Source organism: Trachypithecus francoisi, unplaced genomic scaffold (assembly GCF_009764315.1).
Source record: "Trachypithecus francoisi isolate TF-2019V2 unplaced genomic scaffold, Tfra_2.0 Lachesis_group0, whole genome shotgun sequence".
Lineage (NCBI taxonomy): Eukaryota > Metazoa > Chordata > Mammalia > Primates > Cercopithecidae > Trachypithecus > Trachypithecus francoisi.
The window spans coordinates 133,344,734-133,368,105 of record NW_022681453.1 but is presented as its reverse complement, the minus strand read 5'-3'; the positions used below and the strand labels follow the sequence as shown (position 1 = coordinate 133,368,105).

The window sequence follows — 23,372 nt, the reverse complement described above, 5'->3', positions numbered from 1 at the left end:
AAGCCTCAAATTTCTGGGCTCAAGCGATCCTCCTGCCTCATCTTCCCAAATAGCTGGGGCTACAGGCATACACTACTATGCCTGGCTGAGTTTGTTTTTTTTTTTTTTTTTTTTTTAGAAATAGAGTCTGGCTATGTTGCCCAGTCTGGTCTCAAATTTCTGGCCTCAAACAATCCTCCCACCTTGCCCTCCCAAAGTCCTGGGATTGCAGGTGTGAGTCACCATGCTCAGCTATCCTGGTCCAAAAGAAGCAACCTGCCATTCCAGCAAACACACAAAAAGTCCAGGGGGCCCTTGGGCCTGTAGTCACTCTCCACATGGGGGACCCTGAGGTTTATTTAGGGAACAGCAGTCATTCTTCCCATCTGGCCCACCCAGATAAGTAATAAGTCACCTATTTTTAGTTTAGGGTTCTGTTTTTCTTTTTCTTTTCCCTTTTTAGAAATTTATCCAGGCCAATTTCCCAGGGCTGAGCACTTAAGTTGCACTGAACTGATTGCTGGGGGCTTGGTATTTTGCAAAGGAGAATGGTCCTCAAATGCACTTCAATTGTGATTGCCCCCCAAGAATCAAAATTTGTCTGCAACAACTTCAACATCATTTATTCAACACTTGTCGCTTGGAGCTATAAAACAGAAAAGGCTGTCTTTTGCCACCACCAAGTCTCCCTCTCCTGAGTGAGATTCCAGGCCAAGGGCTCTCACACAGGCTCCACCATCTCTGTCCTTGCTCAGGGGCTTCTATCATCACACGCTGGATAGTGGGGGATCCTCCATTCCAAGAAGAGGCCAATCTCTTGCCCTTAAAAAGTAGCAGTTGCTAGTTCTTTTCAGGGAGTAAGAACCACATCCCCAACACACACAAGCAATGCACCTGTTTATTTATTTACTTATTTAGAGACAGGTTCTTACCCTGTCACCGAGGCTGGAGTGCAGTGGCATGATCACGGCTCACTGCAGCCTCAACCTCCAGGCTCAGGTGATCCTGCAACCTCAGCCCCCGAGTAGCTGGGACCAAAGGAGCACAACACCATGGCCTGGCTAATTTTTTTTTTTTCCAGAGACAGGGTCTCACCATGATGCCCAGGCTAGTCTTAAACTCCTGGACTCAGGTGATCCTTCCACCTCAGTCTCTCCAAAGTCCTGGGATTACACATACCAGCCACTGTGCCTGGCCACTCTTTTCTTGTAATAATAGAATTGATTATTTACTCATTTAGTCAATCAACATTTATTGATCACTTCTTATGTACCAGGCACTGGGATAAAGATGAGCGTAAGTCACTCACAGAAAGAAAGAAAACTAGCAAATAAGACGATTACAATATGATGTAAAAAATGCTAAGCCAGAGATATAAGAAGGTCCTATGGGGTCCTTCTGTCACCTCCTCTTTCCACATCCCTACCCTTCACAGGCCTTCCCTCCAGCTTCCTGTCCCCACTCCCCACTGCAGATCCCCTGGATTTTGCCTAGAGCTAAATTGGGAGATGGGCCCTCTTGGCCCTGACCTGACTCCAACTCAACCACAAACTGGAAAGGAGCCTTTCTGAGAGTGGATCACTCTGAGAAGAAAACACATAGGAATGAAGCGAAGTCCACAAATGCGCCACCCATGCTAGTGCTCAAGAAAAGTTTGCAGAATGGATAAATGAAGGATCAAGGAATTAATAGACAAATAACTGAATGGTGGCTCAAAAGATGACTTCATGGATGAAATAAACTTCAGAAAATAAACTTCCAATCTTGAAGCAAAACTGAATTTTAGCATTTCCAGAGCTTGTGCTTGTTCACTGAACACCATGCTCCCCAGAAAATTCTCTACAAAGATGTTCGTTTTTTAAAATTAAAACTACTTAAAAGTTCACTGGGAATTTTGTAATGCAGTTGAGAAAACTGGAGCTGCCTAGGGGAATTTCAGCGCTAGGGCTTGGAATCACTCACCCAGGAGAAATCCCAGTATAATCTGCCCTCGGTCCGGCTTCATTTGATACAAACGACACATATCAGCTATTTCCTTTGCTGCTAGTATTTATTTATAATAGATATTAGGGGAGAAGCTCCAAGTTCCGAGGCTGCTCATTTTACCAAACAGGTGTACCACCCTTATCACTAACTAGCAAGTTAAAGGTGAATCAGATTACTGTGTCACCAACACAGTGCTTCCTACTGAAGAGGGGACTGCAGGAAATCCTTCAGTGTTGCAAACAATTGCATTCCAACATGTTCTGTCCACATGAATGTTGTGCTGTAAAGCGGAAAAGGATCAGAGAGGAAAGAGGCTGTGTGGTTCAGAGGCCTATCTGAACAGCTGATTTTCTACATGCCCTTGAAGGCTCCCTGGTTCTCTGAGATAAACTGGCTGAAGCTTTTGACTTTGGGATTTAGTCGGTGGGTGAGCTTGACATCTCGGTCCGGCTTCATTTGATAGAAACGACACATATCAGCTATTTCCTTCGCTGCAGGGAATCCCAGCTTCTCGAAAACTTCTGGGGTAATCTTTTTAAGAACAAATAAAAAGACAGAAAATGTTATAGCCCCTACTTAAAATAGTTTGAAATGACATTATTCACCTTAATGATGATACAGTTCCGTAATTTTTTTTTTTTAAGACGGAGTCTCACTCTGTCACCCAGGCTGGAGTGCAGTGGCGCAATCTCAGCTCACTGCAACCTCTGCCCTCCAAGTTCAAGTAATTCTCCTGCCTCAGCCTCCTGAGTAGCTGGGATTATAGGCACCCACCACCGCAGCTGACTAATTGTATGTATTTTTAGTAGAGATGGGGGTTTTGCCAGGTTGGCCAGCCTGGTCTCAAACTCCTGACCTCAGGTGATCCACCCGCCTCTGCCTCCCAAAGTGCTGGGATTACAGGTGTGAGCCACAGCACGCAGCCAGGTCCACAATTCTTTAGCCTAATTCCAAAATCCAAGAGACTCTAAAGCTTTTTTTTTTTTGTCCCCATAAGCCATTTGCCAGCAAACTGACCTTTTTGAACTAATTTGGTGGCAAACCTGATCTAACTATGTGAAGCTATTTATGGTCTTTAATTACGCCATTTAGTGGAAACATTCAAATATTTGCCTGCAGAGATACAGATGTGTTTGATTACAGGTTCCTGCTCCAGCCCCTGCTGGTGATGTTATATAATATATGTAGACAATAACCTATCTAAAAGCTGAAAGATTCCTAAAGCTGAATTGTTTCTGGTCCCAAGCCTTTTCAATAAGGTACTATAGATCTGTATCAGCCTTCATGTGAATAGCACCTCGCAGTGCTTTCGCCTACACTTCCTCTTCATATTCCTCTACCAGCCCTCTGAAATCGTCCACCCACCTGGACCTCCATGAAGCATCAAGATCCCCCCTCTCTGGCACCAGGCTCTCCTTCTCACCTGGCTGATGGCCCATCCATCCTTGCTCCCTTTCTTGGTTAGAGGTCTGTATTTTACCTCCAATTGCCCCAGCCTTTGCCAAGGCCAGGCCCAAGCAGAAATGGAGCCCATCCCACACCAACTGAGCTGCCTTCTGTCACCTTCCATAAAATCCACTCCTTGAATCCTTTCTAATACTAACTAGATCCATAATCCCCCCTACTGAATTAGCTAAAATCATTTCTATTGGATCCAGTATAATCTGTCTTTAGCCCTCAGAGATAAACTCTGACTTTGCAATTTTACTTGGTCTTTAAAAAACTGACAGATGCAAACAACTTAGGCAAAGTGATGATTGTCACATGCATTCATAATAATGAGAAAATTAAGAACAACCTACATGGCCAACAATAGAGAAATGGTAGAATTAATTGTGGTACATCTACTCTCAGAACATAATGCAGTTTAATGTTTTTGGAGAAGTTTAACAAAATAGAAAAATTCTCATTAACTGAAAAGGCCAGAAACAAAATGCTACATTTAGTGTTATTTTAATTGTATTCAATATATACATATGTATATATAAGTATGTGTATATATGTATATATTGAATACAATAATATGGCCATCTTGTGGCGAGATGCACCCTTCCCCGGAATTGTCCGACCATTCTATAGAAGTTCCAGCCTCTGATGCCCTACAGCTTGTGGTGCCAGAGGAGCTTCAGCTGCATTATAAAACAATTTGTATACCAAGAAGAGTCAGGGACCAAGTATATGACTAATAGATGCTAGTATTTATTTAAATACAATTTAAATACAATTATTGTACTTAATACATTATTGTGTACACATTATGTGTATCATATGTATATACAATATACATACAATAATTGTATTAAATATATACATATATACACATATATACATATACATATGTATATATTTAATACAATAAATATGTAAGTATATGCTATAATATATGTATGTATATATGTACAATTATTAAATGCTTACATATACTGGAAAAAAACAAGAAAATCTGTCAAATCTTAACAGTAGCTATCTCTAAGAGATTGAACTATGTGTGATTTATATTTTCTTTCTCATAATTTTCTGAGTTTTCTTCAATAAGTATTTGCTATTTTTGAAATCAGAAAAACATTGACAATTTGAAGTGAGTTTGGAAATAGAAGTCTGTGTGAGAAGCATGGAAGATTCTTCCATGTCTGTCTCCTTGAGTCGCTCTTTCATCCATAACTTTGATATCAAATATACTTCAGTGAAATAAGGAATTCTTTTACTGCAGATTTTTGAAGGAAAGAGGCCTGTTCTGTTGTGTCTCACTTTCTGAGAAAACCATCTTCCTTTGGGGGTTAGACAGTTTCAATCAGACATTTCATACCCCCTTGAGGAGATGGGAGGAAGTCAGACCGTGAGGGCTGGAGCGCCACCTTGTGGCGAGATGCACCCTTCCCCGGAATTGTCAGACCTTTCTATAGAAGTTGCAGCCTCTGATGCCCTACACCTTGTGGTACCAGAGGAGCTTCAGCTGCATTATAAAGCAATTTGTACACCAAGAAGAGTCAGGGACCAAGTATGTGACTAACAGATGCTTGAAAGGTTCTGAACAATTCAGAACAATGTCTACTGCATCCTCTGAGAATCAATACACACACTTATCCCCTACACTCACACTCTCTCTCTCCTTCATTACAGGGTTCAAACCCACAAGAGAAAACGAATATATGACCCAAATGCAAATGGTCTGGGAGAAGGGTCACTGAGAGGTAAGTGTGCACCCAGGTACAAGGAACCTTGCAGATCCTGTGAGCCCATCTTTGAGTGGGTGGCTGCCTTCTTGGGTATAGGAGTAACTTAATCTCTCCAAGAAATGTGTGTGTGGCTTCAATGAGATAACCAGATGTGGTTTTGTGGCTAGATTGAATCCTACACTGGTTTTCCAGAAAAAAAAAAAAAACCTTTGCCTCCTGACAACTTCAGTGCCCGAGGCTGAATTGGGAATCTAGATACCCCCTCTAGAAGCACAAGAGCTGCTGATCCCAACTTCTATCCCTAATTCTAGGAAATGTTCTAGAACATATGTCAACAAACCTTTTTTTATTTTTTATTTTTGTTTTGTTTTTGATACGGAGTCTCACCCTGTCGCCCAGGCTGGAGTGCGATGGCGCAATCCTGGCTCACTGCAACCTCCACCTCCTGGGTTCAAACAATTTTCCTGCCTCAGCCTCCCCAGTAGCTGGGATTACAGGCCCCCGCCACCATACCCAGCTAATTTTTGTATTTTTAGTAGAGATGGGGTTTCACCATGTTGGCCAGGCTGGTCTCAAACTCCTGACCTCGTGATCCACCCTCCTTGGCCTCCCAAAGTGCTGGGAAACTAACTTTTCTTTAAAGGCCTAGACATAAATACTGTAGGCTTTGTGGGCCATAAGGTCGCTATTGGAACTACTCAACTCTATCATTGTACCCTGAAAACAGCCTGTTTTCTTTTCCTTTCCTCTTATCAATACCTGCTTGGGGAAATGGCTGGTAATGCTCAATATCACCAATTCTCACTCTTCTGTAAAAAGTCTGTCCTGGCCAGGCATAATTCCTTGGAGAAAATAACTTACCTCCAAGCCCAAGAAGGCAGCCACCCACACAAGGGGGCCATTCCTGCATGATTTATAGCATGATCAGTTGTTGAGGGCTTACTAAGTGCCAGACCCAGTGCCAAGCACCTGCTGTACAGATCTCATTTCATCCTCACAATGATCCCATGAAGGAGGTATAACAACTTTTTTTGGAACATATGAAGAAACTGAGATGGAGAGGGGTTAAGTAAGTTACCAAGGATAGGAGCAGAGCCAGAATCTGCCTCCTTCCTATACTGCCTCTTTTTTGTTGTGTTTATTCTAGAATCAGCCAGGCTAGCCCTCTTGGTGCCCCCTCTATCTATACACAGTCATGTTCCCTCAAGGACCAACTCAAGCCCACGTCTTCCATGAAACCTTCTTCCACTGTTTTCTGGTCACCTATAGCACTGATATTCTGAACAACACAATTGAGCACCTATAGAGTTATGTCTTATAATGATCATGGTGACTTGATGGGCATCAACATTTTCACTCCAACCTTGCTGCAAATTCCTTAAAGTAGCACTGGGTTCATCACAGAGACTCGATACATCACTGCTATGTGCCAAACACTATCATAAGTCCTTTAAATGTATTCTCTGTAATTTTCACAGGAACACCCGAAGTAGATACTATCATGCCCCACTTTGCAACTGAGGAAGCTGAGGCTCAATGAAGCTAAGTGCCTTGTTCCACATCAGCTAGTTCTGGCCGACCAAAGTGGTCAGCATCAAGGGCTTATGCGAGGAGTTGGGATTGTGTGTGTGAAAAGGCTGTATCTCAATCTTCACATTCTAAGTTCTTTCCACTCAAAAGTAATTTTACTTTTACAAGTCAATTAACCCTAAGCCAAAGAAATAAAGCCGTATGGGAGAGATTCTACTGCTACAATCAATGAAGTTAGATTTATGCAACCACAGTCCTTCTCAATTTCTTTTGAAAGTTTAAGTTCAATCCTGCCTAAATCCACAGACAGTCTACCAAAATTTGTAAGTCAGTGGAATGTTAACCAAGGTAGCCTCTTGTGATCACATGGATGTCCCCTAAGAACTCACCTTTGCATCTCGGACTTTTTTCCCCAAAACCTTGGACAAAACATCAGCATATTGCTGTACTGTTAGTGCTTCTGCACTGAGCCCCACGGCCTTGCCTAAAAATTCCTCTGGAGAATTAAAAATCTTAGAGACGGCTGCTCCAATATCAGCAACAGAGATACCATCCATTGGTACATCTCCCATTGGTACAGCTAATTTAAAAAAAAAAAAATAGGAAAAGATAAATAGTTAATGATATCACATCCTTGGTAGGTCCCACCAACCCAAACTAATCAATCACTTAAACAAAAGGTGTGGGAAGGCAATGTAAAACCCAGGGGCCACAATCTACACACAGTTACAAGGTTTTGTTTGAGAAATTACAGGTCGAATGCAGTGTCTCACACCCATAATCCTAGCACTTTGGGAGGCATAGGCGAGCATATCACCTAAGGTCAGGAGTTCGAGACCAGCCTGGCCAACATGGTGAAACCCTGTCTATACTGAAAATACAAAAATTAGCCAGACGTGATGGTGCGTGCCTGTAATCCCAGCTACTCCGGAGGCTGAGGCAGGAGAATTACTTGAATCCAGAAGGCAGAGGTTGCAGTGAGCCGAGATCGTGCCACTGCACTCCAGCCTGGGTAACAAAGCAAGACTTCATCTCAAAAAAAAAAAAGAGAGAGAATACTACAGTGTCTGGATATTGATTAAAAAGAGCAACCATTTACTAAATATCTTCTGTATGTAAAGTATGATTAAACATATCTCCAGCCAAAACTTCTGCTGAATTCCAGACTCATGTGTCCCACTACGTACTCAAATCCTTACTTGACTGTTCAATAGACATCTTAAACTCAACAGTCCCCAAACTGAACTACACTCCCCAACAACTTCCCTACAGCCTCCCACCTCAGCTAATGGCAACCCTATCATTCTGATTTCTCAGGTCACAAATCTTGCAGTCAGCCTTGACACTTCTCTCACATCCCATATCCTGTTTTTTTTTTTCTTTGGAACTCATATGCATGATATGTACAAAATCTGGCCACTTCTCATCATCTTCAATGCTACCACCCTGGTCCAAGCCACCATCATCCGTGACTTGAGTTATTGCAAAATTTGTCTCCTTGTTTCCACTCTTGCCCTTTCTTTTTTGTTTGTTTGTTTGTTTGTTTGTTTTTTGTTTTGTTTTGTTTTGTTTGAGACGGAGTCTTGCACTTTCGCCCAGGCTGGAGTGCAGTGGCATGATCTCTGCTCACTGCAAGCTCTGCCTCCCGGGTTCACGCCATTCTCCTGCCTCAGACTCCTGAGTAGCTGGGACTACAGGCGCCTGCCACCAAGCCCAGCTAATTTTTTGTATTTTTAGTAGAGACAGGGTTTCACCATGTTAGCCAGGATGGTCTCGATCTCCTGACCTCATGATCTGCCCACCTTGGCCTCCCAAAGTGCTGGAATTACAGGCACCTGCTACCACACCAGGCTGATTTGTGTATTTTCAGTAGAGACAGTGTTTCACCATGTTGTCCAGGCAGCCTGTCAGAAATACTATAGCAGCCAAGGTGAAGTGGCTCATGCCTTTAATCCCAGCACTTTGGGAGGCCAAGGCGGGAGGATCACGAGATCAGGAGATCGAGAGCATCCTGGCTAACACGGTGAAATCCCGTTTCTACTAAAAATACGAAAAAAAAAAAATTTTTTTTGAGACAGAGTCTTGCTCTGTCACCCAGGCTAGAGTGTGCAGTGGCGCAATCTCAGCTCGCTGCAACCTCCGCCTCCTGGGTTGAAGCAATTCTCCTGCCTCAGCCTCCCAAGTAGCTGGGATTACAGGCACGCATGCTCAGCGAATTTTTGTATTTTTAGCAGAGACGGGGTTTCACTATCTTGACCAGGCTGGTCTCAAACTCCTGACCTCATGATCCACCGGCCTCAGTCCCCCAAAGTGCTGGGATTACAGGTGTGAGCCACCATGCCCGGCCAAACTCTTGCCCTTTCATAGTCTCTTTTCAACATAAAAATCAGAGTGACCCTGTAAAAAACTCAGCTCAGGTGAATGTTACATCTGCTCAGAATCTTCTTTTTTTTTTTTTTTTTTTGAGATGGAGTTCCGCTGTGTCACCCAGGCTGGAGTGCAGTAGTGTAATCCCAGCTCACTGCAACCTCTGCCTCCCAGGTTCAAGTAATTCTCCTGCCTCAGCCTCCCCAGTAGCTGGGATTACAAGCACCTACCACCATACCCAGCTAATTTTTGTACTTTTAGTAGAGATGGGGTTTCCTCATCTTAGCCAGGCCAGTCTCAAACTCCTGGCCTCAAGTGATCTGCCTGCCACGGCCTCCCAAAGTGCTGGGATTACAGGCATGAGCCACCACATCTGGCCCTGTCTGCTCAGAACCTTCTGATAGCTCTCTGTGTCTCTCAGAGGAAAAGCTAGTTGTTTACGAAGCTTACACAACCAGACCCTCTGTTAGTTCTGACCTCACCTCCTACTACCCTCCCTCCCTCATTGTATTTCAAACAATCCTGTCACCTAAGCCTCCTGAGTAGCTGGGACCACAGGCCACCCCTCCCGGCTTCTGATGAGTGTTAATTCTGAATCAAGGAAGAAAGCCTGAATTGTTGTCATTGGTATTTCCACATTCCATCTACTGCACAAAGGCCAACTCTGACCATGGCCACACAAAGTGTCCCCAAAGGGAAGAGGAATGCCGGCCAGTGGACCAGCAGCATTGGAATTACCTGGAGTCCTTGTTAAAACTACATTCTCCCAGGCATCAACCCAGACCTATGGAATTGGACTCTGTGCAGGTAGGGCCTGGGAACCTGTCTCCCGGGCAGGTCACAGTCCCTCTAAGCTCTAATTCTGACCATGGGACCCAGATCAGAAGAACACTTTTCCTCCATTGTTGCCACAGAAGGTCAGATGGATGAGCTAGAAGGGCTCTTAGAAGTCATCCTGAGGCTGGGCATGGTAGCGCACACCTGTAATCACAGCACTTTGGGAGGCAGAGGCGGGAGGATCACTCGAGCCCAGGAGTTCAAGACCAGCCTGGGCAACAAAGAGAGACCCCATTTCTACAAAAATAAAATAAAATAAGAATTGGCCAGATGTGATGGTATACCCATGTAATCCTAGCTACTCAGGAGGCTGAGGTAGGAGGATGCCTGAGCCTGAAAGTTCGAGGCTGCACAGTGAGCAATGAAACCCAGTATGGGCGAAAGACCCACTGCATTGCAGCCTGGGCAGCAGAGACCCAGACTCAAAAAAATAAAAAATAAAAAAGTCATCTTGTCCAATTTTCCCATTAAACCTGAGGAAACTGCCAGCCATGGTGGCTCACACCTGTAATCCCAATATTTTGGGAGGCTGAGTTGGCTGGATCCCTTGAGTTCCGGAGTTTGAGACTAGCCTGGTCAACATGGTGAAACCCTGTATCTATTTAAAAATGCAAAAATTAGCCAGGTGTGGTGGCGGGTGCGTGTAATCCCAGCCACTCAGGAGGCTGAGGCACAAGAATCACTTGAACCCAGGCTGTGGAGGTTGCAGTGAGCCAAGATCATGCTGCTGCACTCAGCCTGGGCGACAGAGCAAGACTCCATCTCAAAAAATAAAAATAAAAATAACCTGAGGAAACTGAGGTTGGAGGTCACATAGCTAACTCCAGTACTTACATTAAGGACGGTCAGTATGTTAAGATTGGAAATGTAACCCTTTGTGCTTCTGATCCCAGATCTAGTTCTCTGCCCTAGAAGAGCAATTTAGTGTAGTGCCCTAGAGAAGCCTGGGACAATGTGGCAGCCCTCTCGGCACTTCACACAGAGCTAAACATATAGAAGGCACTCAAATGGTAGGTGTCCACTGCAGAGGGGCAAGAAGGAAGAGAGGGAGGCAAGTGAGTAGAGAGGAGGGCAACCAGGTGCCTGGTGAGCTTTCACTTCATTTTACCCAAGGTGTAGTAATCTCCATCAGAGGCTTTCACGGGCCGCCACGCCGTGAGAAAGTTTTCAAAGTAGGCCGCCACGCGGACACTGGTCATGGGGATGCCAATGGACCAGAAGTACTCCTCCACCTCGCCCTTGCTGTCAAAGTGCGGCACCTGCAGCTTGCCATCGGTCAGCCGCTTGACGTTCTCCAGGCCACTGTAAACCACGTGCTTCAGACCCAGATGCTTGGCGGTGTCTGCCACCAGCTTCCCCTGAGGGTCAAAAGTAAATCCTCATATAGGCCGCTGTATTTGTATTTGCATTTGGACAGATATTCAGAGCAGAATCTCCTCCACTCCCCTCTCCCTTCCTGCCCCCTGCTTTTTTTTTTTAGACAGAGTCTCATGATTTCCGCTCACTGCAACTTCCGCCCCCTGGATTCAAATGATTCTCCTGGCTCAGCCTCCCTAGTACCTGGGATTACAAGTGGGCACCACCACGCCCAGCTAGTTTTTTGTATTTTGTAGTAGAGATGGGGTTTCACCATACAGCCAGGCTGGTCTCAAACTCCTGATCTCAAGTCATCTGCCTACCTCGGACTCCAAAAGTGTTGGGATTACAGGCCTGAGCCACGGCGCCAGGCCCACCTGCTCCTTTTCTTATTACCCTCATCCCTATGGAGAGGAAGCTCTACCAGCCTCAAAATATATTCAATTTACCTTATGAGAGGCCACTACACCAGCATTGCTGAGCAAAGGCTCCACTCCAAAACCCCCAACTCCTCAGCCTGCTCCCATGGGGGCTGTCAGCAGAACACTGGAGGTGGGGGAGTAGTAGAATAAGAAATTAGGGAGGGGGCAGAGGAGAAAGGAACCCCAGATACCTGTCTGAAGCTAAGAAGCAACCTGGTGGCAACTGGCCAGGAAGAGATGGTGTTTTTCTCTGGGTTCAGTGTCTTTGTGATCAACTGCAATCGCATTTATTTATTTTCTATAATTGTGTCTAGTAATGGACTATATCTACACACCATTTGGATATTGAGGGCATAATGGAGGCGTATATACACACATACAAACACATAAGTATATATATTCTCTTTTTTGTGTGTGTTTAGGTCCAAATTTTCCAAAGCACTTTCATCTCTCTCTTCTTTTTTTCCTTCCTTTTTGCTTTTTCTTTCTTACTTTTCCTTACAAAACTTCATGCGGCGGGCAGAGAAGACATAATTAACCTGGGTTAGCAGAGGCAGGAAGTGAAGCAGAGAGGTGACTTGTACCCCTACGTTTCCTAGTAAGTGAATATCAGAAGTAGAATTCAAGTCTCCTAAAATAAGCCCTTCCAGAGTTTATCACTAAAACACAGGCTGTGAATGGTATCATTAATTCAAGAGACATTCCTGGAACAGTTTGATCCTGCTCTCGATTTTTTGAATTGTACCATTTCTTCAAGTGGCTAATACCATCCATTATATTTTTTTAAATCTAATCTTCATTTTTTCTCAAATGTATACATATACATAGTTTAAAATTTCAAATAGTACTGTCATGGGTTGGGAGGGAGTGGATCTTATAGTGAAAAAGAAATTCCCAAGAGGCTGAGATGAGAGGATTACTTGAGCCCAGGGGTTCAGGACCAGCATGGGTAACATAGTGAGACCCTGTCTCTAAAAAAATAAAATAAAACAAATAAAATAAAATAAGTTCCCTGTGCCCCTATGCTGATTACTGTTCTCCAGAAGTAACACTTCAATTTCATTTAGCTGTTTATTTTTGTAAACGTTTATACCACTAATTCTTGATTTTTTCAATTTGAAATATCATCTACTAAATTCCTACTATGAAAGATGAGGATTTAATTATTCTCTCTCACTCACTCGCTCTGTCTCCTCTCTTACTCACTCACGTTGTCCACCACCACCACCACACATATACACAATTCCCTTTTTTTCATTCTCCCAATCATTGTTTTTGGCTAGATCAATATTTAGTGCTTATACACAGCTGAAGCTGAGTTATGTGATATTCTATGGTTACATTTATTTCTTCTTTTTCTTTTTTTTTTTGAAACGGAGTTTCACTCTTGTTGCCCACACTGGAGAGAAATAGTCCGATCTTGGCTCACTGCAACCTCCAACTCCCAGGTTCAACTGATTCTCCTGCCTCAGCCTCCCAATTAGCTGGGATTACAGGCATGCACCACCACGCCTGGCTAATTTTGTATTTTTAGTAGAGACAGGGTTTCACCATGTTGTTCAGGCTGGTCTCAAACTCCCAACCTCAGGTGATCCATCCGCCTTGGCCTCCAAAAGTGCTGGGATTACAGGCGTGAGCCACTGCGCCCAGCCTACATTTACTTTTTCTACAAACTTTCATTTTCCCTGAATTTAATTCACTGTGGGCTTGTTTGCTCGTTTATTTCTTTTTCTATGTTCCCATCCCCAAATTATCGATCTGAAGTGTAAATGAAGTGTAAATTACATCTTTATTCTTTCTATTTCACTCTCAGACTAGCTTCAAATTCGGGGGTACCTTTGCTACCACCCCCCATGCCATGTACAAACAAATGGTGAGAAGTAGATAATCCAATGACTAGCTTCATTAAACGGTCACTCTGGAATATTCAAGGTCTTCAGACCTAGACAGATGCTACATAACATTAATTTTACAAAGATACGTTTAACAAGTACTTAAAGTACATGTTTTTTATAAATGCCAAAGGGATGTAAGACATATATTTGCCCAGATTGAAGGCCTGTCCCCTTCTAGGAAGGAAAGAAGCTGCTAGGGAGGGTAAGAGGAAAGGGCTCAAAGGAAAAAAGAAACAATTTGGTTTCTACCTGAAACACTTCCTTATCTTTGTTGAGAGCGTCCCAGAAGTTGGTCACCAAGAAGGCCCCATAGGCACCTTTTAAGGCACTGTCCACGGATGCTTTATCATTCAGGTCACCTTTTACCACCTCAGCTCCAAGGTGCTGGAGCTCCAGGGCATTTGGTCGAGTTACATCCCTGGTCACTGCTCTCACTGCAAATTTTTTGCTCTCCAAAATTGCCCTGGCCACAGAGCCACCTTGAGCTCCTGCAGGGTCAAGGGAAGAAGAAATACAGGAAGGATCAAGAAGAATGTTCACTGAAAGAAGGCCAGAAATCCCATGATTCAGAGTGGAGCTGCTGTAGTACCTACTTCAGGGGGTGCTACATGGCACTTCACATATCCCCATGGCTTTCAAACTAAGTTCTTTGTGGCCTCTTAGGAGGCATTTTTGCAGAGGACATGGGAAGAGAGAAGTGGGAGAGGCTTGAGGCAACAAGAAGGGCAAGTGAGCAGGGTGTCAAAATTAGGGTTGCCCACAGGTTCTCCAGATTCAACAAAGGCAATTATTCTACTTTTACCTGGTTGTAGACCTTATGCTGGGGTTATTCAGACAATTCATCAAAAGAAGTTCCTGCTCTCTCTCTCTCTCTCTCTCTATATATATATATATATGTATTATATATATATATTTTTTTTTTTTTTTTGAGACGGAGTTTTGTTCTTGTTGCCTAGGCTGGAGTGCAATGGTGCGATCTCAGCTCACTGCAACCTCTGCCTCCTGGGTTTAAGCGATTCTCCTGCCTCAGTCTGCCGAGTAGCTGGGATTACAGGCATGCACTCAGCTAATTTTGTATTTTTAGTAGAAGCGGGGTTTCACCATGTTCGTCAGGCTGGTCTCGAACTCCTGACCTCAGGTGATCCACCCACCTCAGCCTCCCAAAGTGCTGGGATTACAGGCATGAGCCACTGTACCTGACCCTGGTCTATATTTTTTTAGAAATTAAAAAACTTGTAAAAAATTTTTACCACATTCAAAGCCGATTATGATATGATCACTACTTGCCTGATTTATTAACCCTGCAAATATTTATGGAATATCCTGTGATATAGGCCAGGTGCTATGTTGGGTTACTAACATTTGGGTTCCTCCATCACATTGGCTGGATACCTGTCCTGGATACTTTTTTGTGCTTCCAGCTCCATATTCACTTTCTCTGTTCTACTTAGTGCACTCAACAGTTGATCCTCATGGAGTCCCTCTCGTGCCCTCAGGTTGGGTCTGGGCAATGAGAGACATCAGCCAGAGACCCAAGGGCAAGAGAGATGACCCCTTTCACATCGCTACTGTCCATAAGTTCTGGTCATCTTTCTTGCCCTTTTCTCCTTCCTCTTGTTGCTTACTTATTCCTTATTGCTGTCTTCCTTGTCCACTGTTATTAAATTGTTCTCAGCTTCTCTGAAGGAGTGTGGCACCTGTTTCTTGTGGGACCCCAGCTAATATACCACTGATAACCCTACAGGAGGGTCAGGGGTTATTCAGTGAGCTCTGTCTTTGCACACAGGGTTTCATAGTAAATTTCGTAGTAAATTGTCTGCTAGTAAATATGAACAGACAGTCAAAGTTCATCATATGTTTGAGGAAAGCCTCCAAAATGAAAGGCAAACCCAAAATAAACAAACTGATGGAAACAGAAACAGTCCAGAGAACTGAATAAAAAAATTAAAAAGAATTAATATCCTCTGGGGCTGGGCACAGTGGCTCAATCCTGTAATCCCAGCACTTTGGGAGGTCGAAACTGGCTGATCACTTGATGTCAGAGTTTGAGACCAGTCTTGCCAACATAGTAAAACCCCATCTCTACTAAAAATACAAAAATTAGCCAGGTGTGATGGCGGGTGCCTACAATCCCAGCTACTTGAGAGGCTGAGGCAGGAGAAGCATTTGAACCCGGGAGGCAGAGGTTACAGTAAGCCAAGATCTCCCCACTGTGCTCCAGCCTGGGTGACAGAGCAAGACTCTGAATTAATATCCTCTGAGATTAGAAAAGGTTTTGCATTCCAGACGCTATATTGGCCCAAAAAGAGGAGAAGAAGAGATAAGAGAAAGAGAGCAAGCAAGAGAGAGAAAAATAATTAGAAGATCAAGCCAGGGGAATTACAGAATGAGAAAACAGATGGAGGTATTGAAATTATCTAAGAAAATAGTAATTTCTCTAAGTCCAAGGATATTAACTGAGCTTCCAAATTGAGAGGTCACTGAGTGCCCAATACAATGACAAATGAATTCCCGTTTTATGCACATCACTGTGAAATTGCAGAACACTGGGTGCTGGTTTGGATATTTGTCCCCTGCAAACCTCATGTTGAAATGTGATTCCCAATATTGGAGCCTAATTGGAGGTGTTTGGGTCATGGGAGCAGATCCCTCATGAGTAGATTAATGCCCTCCCTCAGGGGTGAGTTCTTATCCATTAGTTCCTGAGAGCTGGTTGTTAAAATGAGCCTGGCACCTCCACCCTTCCTCTTGCTTCCTCTCTCTCTCCATGTGATCTCTGCACATGCCAGCTCCCCTTTACCTTCTATCATGAGTGGAAGCAGCCTGAGGCCCTCATCAGATGCATATGCACAATCTTGAACTTCCCAGCCATGAGAATCATTAATCAAATAAACCTTTTTTTCTTTATAAATTAGAGAAAATAAAACAAAACCTTTTTTCATCTGGCCATTATATGGAATCATTCACAATTAAAAAGCAGGTAAGTTGAATATTTTACTCTGATTCTATAAAATAAAAACCTAAACAAACTGAAGTACCTTCTATTTGAGTATAATTTGTGCTTTTGGCAGGGGGTTGGGGGGTGCTGGAGTAGGTGGGGTGGGTCATGGTCCTTGAAAAGGATTTTTATAGGAAAGTTTCTATTATTGTCCTGGGACCATGTTTGTGAATGACTCTTACATGTTGTGCTATGCCCTGGGGATGTAGTGGTAAACAATAGCAGGTTTGAACATGTTGGATATACGATAAAATTTATGAAAGACATTATTAATAGATTGGATTATGGCCTAAAGAGTTCAAGGATTTACTCCAGATCCTATAGCTGCTTAGGTAAGGATTTCAGGATTCAAACCTGAACATGGCACCTGCCTGCACAGAGCTTACAGACTAGCAGGGGAGATCATTAAAGAGCAATTATAATACTGTGTAATATGTGTTATTAGGGGAGGGGGAAAGGGACTGAGAGAATACAGGCTCCAGAGGAGGACATAAATGGAGCATCTAACCCAGACTAGAGGGAGGCTTCCTGAAGGAAGTGGTAACAGAGGTGAGCCCTAAAGAACAGGCAAGAATTGGGAGAGGCATGTGGAGTGTGTTGCATGCAAAGCGGATTGCAAGTGCTTTATTCCAGAGGTGAGAGAGAAGGCAGTGAATTCAGAGAACTGAAATGAATCTGACTGAGAACTGCAGGTCAATGTCACACATGAGGCTAGAGAAGTAAAATAGGTCTACAGGGCTGCACTTTGTTCTGGGAACAGGAGATTTTATGAAGTTAAGCAATATGTTCAGAATTACATGCAGGGAAAGCGCTCTGATTAATAGAGAGTGTGGAATAGGATAGAGAGACCACAGACAAGGGTACAATTAGTGGGCTTTAAAACAATCTAGGTAAAGGTTGACCTGTGCTAGAAGGTGTTATTCAGGTGGAGGGAATAATGCAAATTTAAAAGATACTCAGAATATTAAAGGATACATTTTTAAAGAGTAAATAATAATTTATACACACATAAAATGAATGTGTCAAAATTCTATCTAACTCATTAATTAATGAGGGAACGAGTACAATGTTATAAGAAAAATTCAAAGAACACACATATATGTAGGCAATCAAGAATGCCAAAATGCTAAAATGAATGTACAATTAGGGACAAAACCAGTCAATATCCTCTAGGCAATGATCAATTGTGGTCCACCAGACACAACTCATTTGCATTTCTTTTTTTTTTTTTTTTTGAGACAGAGTCTTGCTCTGTTGCCCAGGCTGGAGTGCAATGGCACAGTCTCAGCTCACTGCAATTGCCGCCTCCTGGGTTCAAGCGATTATCCTGCCTCAGCCTCCCGAGTAGCTGGGACTACAGGCATGCGCCACCACGCCTTGCTAATTTTTGTATTTTCAGTAGAGACGGGGTTTTACCACATTGGCCAGGCTGGTCTAGAACTCCTGACCTCATGATCAGCCCACCTCAGCCTCCCAAAGTGCTGGGATTACAGGCGTGAGCCACTGCACCCAGCCTTCATTTGCATTTCTATGGATAAGAATATGTTGCATTATTATCTATTTGCTACAATTTATAGAGTTATAAATATCTTAAAAACAAGGAAAGGCTCACAAAACTGATAATGGTGCCTTGGGCAAGGACACCCAGCCGTCTTTTTTTCACATTTCAAAGTCTTTCACTATTTTCCTTGACAAGATGATATCAACAGGATTTTGGTGATTAACTGGATGTGGTGATGATGAGCAGGGAGGATTGAGAGAGAAAAGTCAAGTGACCATCTATTCAAAGAGGCTGAGGGGTCATTTAGCAAGATGCTGATGTTGGAACAGAAGGGTACCATGAGAAGGTTTTGGAGGCAAGGGAGTCTGAGATGTGGGGTCAGGGAAAGGATGCATGGAGAAATACAGGGTTAAGACTAAAAACCAGAGGGGCTTACATCTTGGGCAGTAATGAAGGAGAACAGGAATGTGATACAAGGTGGTAGTAGCTGGCTACAAGGTTTGAAAAATTAATCAGATTTGAAAGATGATTCTGTTTAAAGGTAGAACATAGAGAGAAGGCAAATGAGTGTGGAAAAAGCTTCTAAGAGGGAGAATGGAAAAAATCTGAGAGAGATTTAGGAGACAGAATTAATAGAGTGACTGGCCACTCCCAAAAATCTTATCCAACTGCTTCCCCAGTCTCTGGATGCCTAGTTGGCAATTCAAGTTTAATGAGACCAATTCAAGTTTAAGGAGCTCCTGACCTTCTCCTCCTCCCCACTGTCTCCCATATTTCAGTGAATCTCAACTTCATTTTTCCAGTTACTCAAGCCATAAAACTTCAGAGTCATTTTCAACTCTTCCATTCTTACCCCTGATGTCTGGTCCAACAACAAATCCTGCCAACTCTGCTTTTAAAACCTCCACAGAATCTAACCACTCTCCACAACCTCATTGCTACCACCCTGGTCTAAGCTACTATCATCTTGCCTATTTTATGACAACCACCTCCTAACAGGTCTCCCTGCTTCAGTTCTTACCCCCTATAGTCCCTTCACAAAGTATAAGCTAAAATGATCCTTTTAACACCAAAGTCATGTCATTCCTCTGGTCAAAATCCTTCAATGCCTGCATGCTGTTGCAATCCTGCCATCCCAGCTACTTGGGAGGCTAAGGCAGGAAGATCACTTGAGCCCAGGAGTTTAAGGCTGTGTACTACGATGGCTCCTGTGAGAGTCACCACACTCCAACCCAGACAACACAGTGAGACCCTGTAGCTAAACACAAACACACTGAAAAAACCAAACCCTTCGATCACTTTTCTCTTTCAGGAAAAGCCAACATCTTTACCATCACCCTAATGCTTAATAGAGTCATCCGTGACCCCATCGCCTCTTCTTCTCCTTTTAATATCATACTTGACTATTGATTTTTGATAATTTATTTCACTCTGTTTCCTGTTTTAGCCCTTGACTTCCTCCAGACAAATCCCTGTTCTCATAGAGCTTATATTCTAGTGTGGAAAGACAGGCAGAAATAGAAGAAATCAAGTAAGGAAGGGAGCCAGACATGGGCAGGGTGGAAGCAGAGTTGCAATTTCAAATATAGAGGTCTGGAAAGTCCTCATGGAAAAGGTAACATCTAAGCAGAGACCTGAATGACATGAGGAAGAAAGCAGTGGGTAACTGTATTAGCCCTTTCTCACGCTACTGTGAAGAAATACCCAACACTGGGTAATTTATAAAGAAAAGAGGTTTAATTGACTCACAGTTTCACATGGCTAGGGAGGTCTCAGGAAACTTACAACCATGGCAGGAGACACCACTTCACAGGGTGGCAGCAGAGAGAATGAGTGCCCAGTGAAGGGGGAAGACCCTTGTAAAACCACCAGATCTCGTGAGAACTAACTCACTATTGATACGAACAGGAGACAGGGAAATACTGGGTAGAAGAGGGTGGTTCCTGGCAAAGGCCCCACCCTCAAGCCTGGATACCTGCTGTCCTAAGTGAGAAATAAGCATTCCTGTTTTTGAACCCCAAAAGTTGCCTTTTGGCCTGCCATGCCCCCTATCCTGTACCCATATAAGCCCCAAACCTCAGGCTCCAGAGGAAGACTAGGAGACGAGGAGACAAACAGATGACAGAATGATGCAGAGGAGAGAAGAGAAGGAATGTCAGGAGGAGTTTGGGTGGGGATGTTCGGAGAATCGGCCAAACTCTAGGGGAAGGTCATATTCCTACTCCATCCCCTATCTAGCTCCCCATGCATCCCACTGAGAGCCACTTTCACCACTCAATAAAACCTCTGCATTCATCCTTCAAGTCCATGTGTGACCCGATTCTTCTGGGATGCTGGATGAGCTTGGGATACAGAAAACTGTCACACTAGCCCCCTCCTTTTGCAAAAAGGCAGAGGGTTCACTGAGCTGGTTAACCCTTAAACCACCTGCAGATGGCAAGGCTAAAAGAGTGCACTGTAACACATACACACTTGGGCTTTGAAAGTTATAGACACCTACCCTTAGATGCTGCCATAGGGCAGGAGCCCAAAAGCACTTGCCCCAGTTCCTGCACCTGCCTATATGCATGCTCCCCCTCCCTTAAAGGGTTTGAGCTTGCAGTGGCAGAACAGAGAGCCACACCCCCGTCGCACATCCTGTGGCAGGGGACCAGGGAACTCTCCCGTTTCACTATCACAAGAACAGGATGGGGGAACCACTCCCAACATTCATTTATCTCCACCTGGTGACTCCTATGACATGTGGGGATTACGGGAACTACAATTCAAGATGAGATAGTAACAGAGGGAGATCATTCTAGGTTGAAGCAGCAGCCAATACAAAGGCCAGAGGCTTTGTATTGTGGGGGTGTTTTGGAGGAACAGCAAGCAAGCCAGGGTAATGAAGCAAGTGAGGGAAGAGTGGCAGGAAGAGAGGTCTGAGAAGGCATTTCCAAGGCCCTGTTGCAGGGCATTAGCAGGACTTTGCACTTTACTGGGAGTGCCATGGGGCTGGGAGTTTTTAGAGGGTTTTGAGCAGAGACCTGACATGATCTGACAGTTTCACATGGATCCTTGGGAGGCTGAAATGAGAATAGATTGAAGGAGAATAACCTGATTTGATTTACATTGTGCAGAGATGGCTCTGACTGTTGAGGAACAAACTGTAACAGAGCCAGGAAGGTAAACTCCCCACACTGCATGCTTGCAGACTCCCTGGAAGATTGGTCAGGCGTTGGATATTCACTACAAACCCACAGGCCTCTCACACTTGTACCTTTTGCTTATTAGGAAGTGAGTGGAGAGAAGACTTCAGAGTATAGCTTATGTAAGCTTTAGCTTACACCAACAAGTTAGCCCCATGATTGGGAAAGGGAGATAACGTCAGTGTCGTTGTCCTGCTGAGATCAAGTTACAAATCAAATCATGCCACCCCTTTACCACATCAAGAACTAAAGCAATAGGATACTTTAAAAAATTTCTTCCAAAGGGCTCTTTGTTCAGCCCACTCTTGCAGGCTCTGAAATTACAAACAGGAAGACAAGAGAGTGAGCAAAGTCAGCAGGCCCTAAAAATTAAAGACTTTTTACCTGTTGCTCCAAACACTGTAATTACTTTCTTACTGGCCATGTCACCAGGAAAAGAGAGAGTCGGTGGAGTAGAAGAACTTTCCCTGGAGCAGCAACACCAGCTGAAATGCCGTGTTTCTTCTCAGGTGAGAATTATATACCCACTCCAATGACCACACCTTTTACTGTGCCTCTCTTTGTTCCTGTTACCACTAGCCTGCTTACTCATTGTGACACTGCAATTTTCAATTTTCTTTTTTTCTTTTCTTTTTTTTTTTTTTTTTGAGATGGAGTTTTGTTCTTGTTGCCCAGGCTCGAGTGCAATGTCACAGTCGCAGCTCACCGCAATCTCCGCCCCCTGGGTTCAAAGGATTCTCCTGCCTCAGCCTTCCAAATAGCTGGGATTACAGGCACGTGCCACCATGCCTGGCTAATTTTTTTTTTTTTTTGTATTTTTAGTAGAGACAGGGTTTCACCATGTTGGCCAGGCTGGTCTCAAACTCCTAACCTCAGGTGGTCCACCCACCTCGGCCTCCCAAAGTGCTGGGATTACAGGCATGAACCACGGCACTCAGCCAACACTGCTGTTTTCTTTTTTCCTTCCTTCCTTCCTGCCTTCCTTCCTTCCTTCCTTTCTTTTTTGAAATGGAGTTTCACTCCTGTTGCCCAGGCTGGAGTGCAATGGCGCAATCTCAGCTCACCACAACCTCTGCCTCCCAGGTTCAAGCAATTCTCCTGCCTCAGCCTCCCAAGGAATTGGGATGCACCATCACGCCCAGCTAATTTGGTATTTTCGGTAGAAGCAGGGTTTCACCATGTTGGTCAGGCTGGTCTCAAACTCCTGACCTCAGGTGATCTGCCTGCCTCGGCCTCCCAAAGTGCTGGGATTACAGGCATGAGCCACTGCATCCGGCCTGACACTGCAATTTTCTTTTTTTTTTTTTTTTTCTTTTTTTTTTTTTTGAGACAGAGTCTCGCTCTGTCGCCCAGGCTGGAGTGCAGTGGCCGGATCTCAGCTCACTGCAAGCTCCGCCTCCCGGGTTCACGCCATTCTCCTGCCTCAGCCTCCCGAGTAGCTGGGACTACAGGCGCCCGCCACCTCGCCCGGCCAGTTTTTGTATTTTTAGTAGAGACGGGGTTTCACCGTGTTAGCCAGGATGGTCTCGATCTCCTGACCTCGTGATCCACCCGTCTCGGCCTCCCAAAGTGCTGGGATTACAGGCTTGAGCCACCGCGCCCGGCCGACACTGCAATTTTCTAAATGAAGACTTATTCACTCATCTATTTATTTGTTCAACAAATGTGTCTTGAGTGCCTTTGGTATACAAGGCATTGAACTAGATGTCCTGGTGATGTGGATCTTGTAAGGGGGCTAAGCTCATAAATAAATAAAACTGTAGTACAGGGGAATGGCAAAGGGACCTAGGTCATGGAGGAAAAGCACAAAACCCATTATTAGGGAAGGTTTTCTCAGAGGAGATAATGCTGCAATTGGCCTGAAGACCCAATATGAGTCATTCAATCAGGGAGTGTAGGGAGAGAAACCATTGCAGGCAGGAAAAACTTCACACAGCCAAGCCAAAGGCAGGGCAATGATCCCACAGGGTCATGATGGCTACAGTAATGCTATGTGAGCAGCAGGAAATAAGAGGGAAGGAGAGCAAAGGCCCAGAACACAAACAGCATGCTAGGCATGGTGAGGAGCTTGGCTTATCCCAACAGCCACAGCAGTATTATGAGATCTTCTGGCAGCAGAGTAGCGGCTGGGTTGAAATAA

At 44.1% G+C, this 23,372-nt stretch overlaps 1 protein-coding gene across 2 annotated transcripts; it reads right to left on the bottom strand.

Moving 5' to 3' along the window:
• Positions 1–136: 136 nt before the first annotated feature.
• Positions 137–21,883, bottom strand: LOC117083852 (nmrA-like family domain-containing protein 1). Of its 2 annotated transcripts, XM_033211960.1 has the most exons (6): positions 21,617–21,883; positions 13,798–14,036; positions 10,984–11,233; positions 7,061–7,251; positions 2,301–2,496; positions 137–801 (listed from the first exon to the last, which is right to left on the bottom strand). In XM_033211960.1, exons 1-5 carry the CDS (start codon positions 21,654–21,656, stop codon positions 2,317–2,319), a joined length of 900 nt encoding a protein of 299 aa, XP_033067851.1. In that variant the 5' UTR covers positions 21,657–21,883; the 3' UTR covers positions 137–801; positions 2,301–2,316. The 2 variants fall into 2 exon arrangements, with proteins under 2 accessions (XP_033067851.1, XP_033067850.1); XM_033211959.1 differs by lacking the exon at positions 137–801 and having other exon boundaries at positions 2,043–2,496; positions 21,617–21,881.
• Between the last annotated feature and the right edge of the window lie 1,489 nt (positions 21,884–23,372).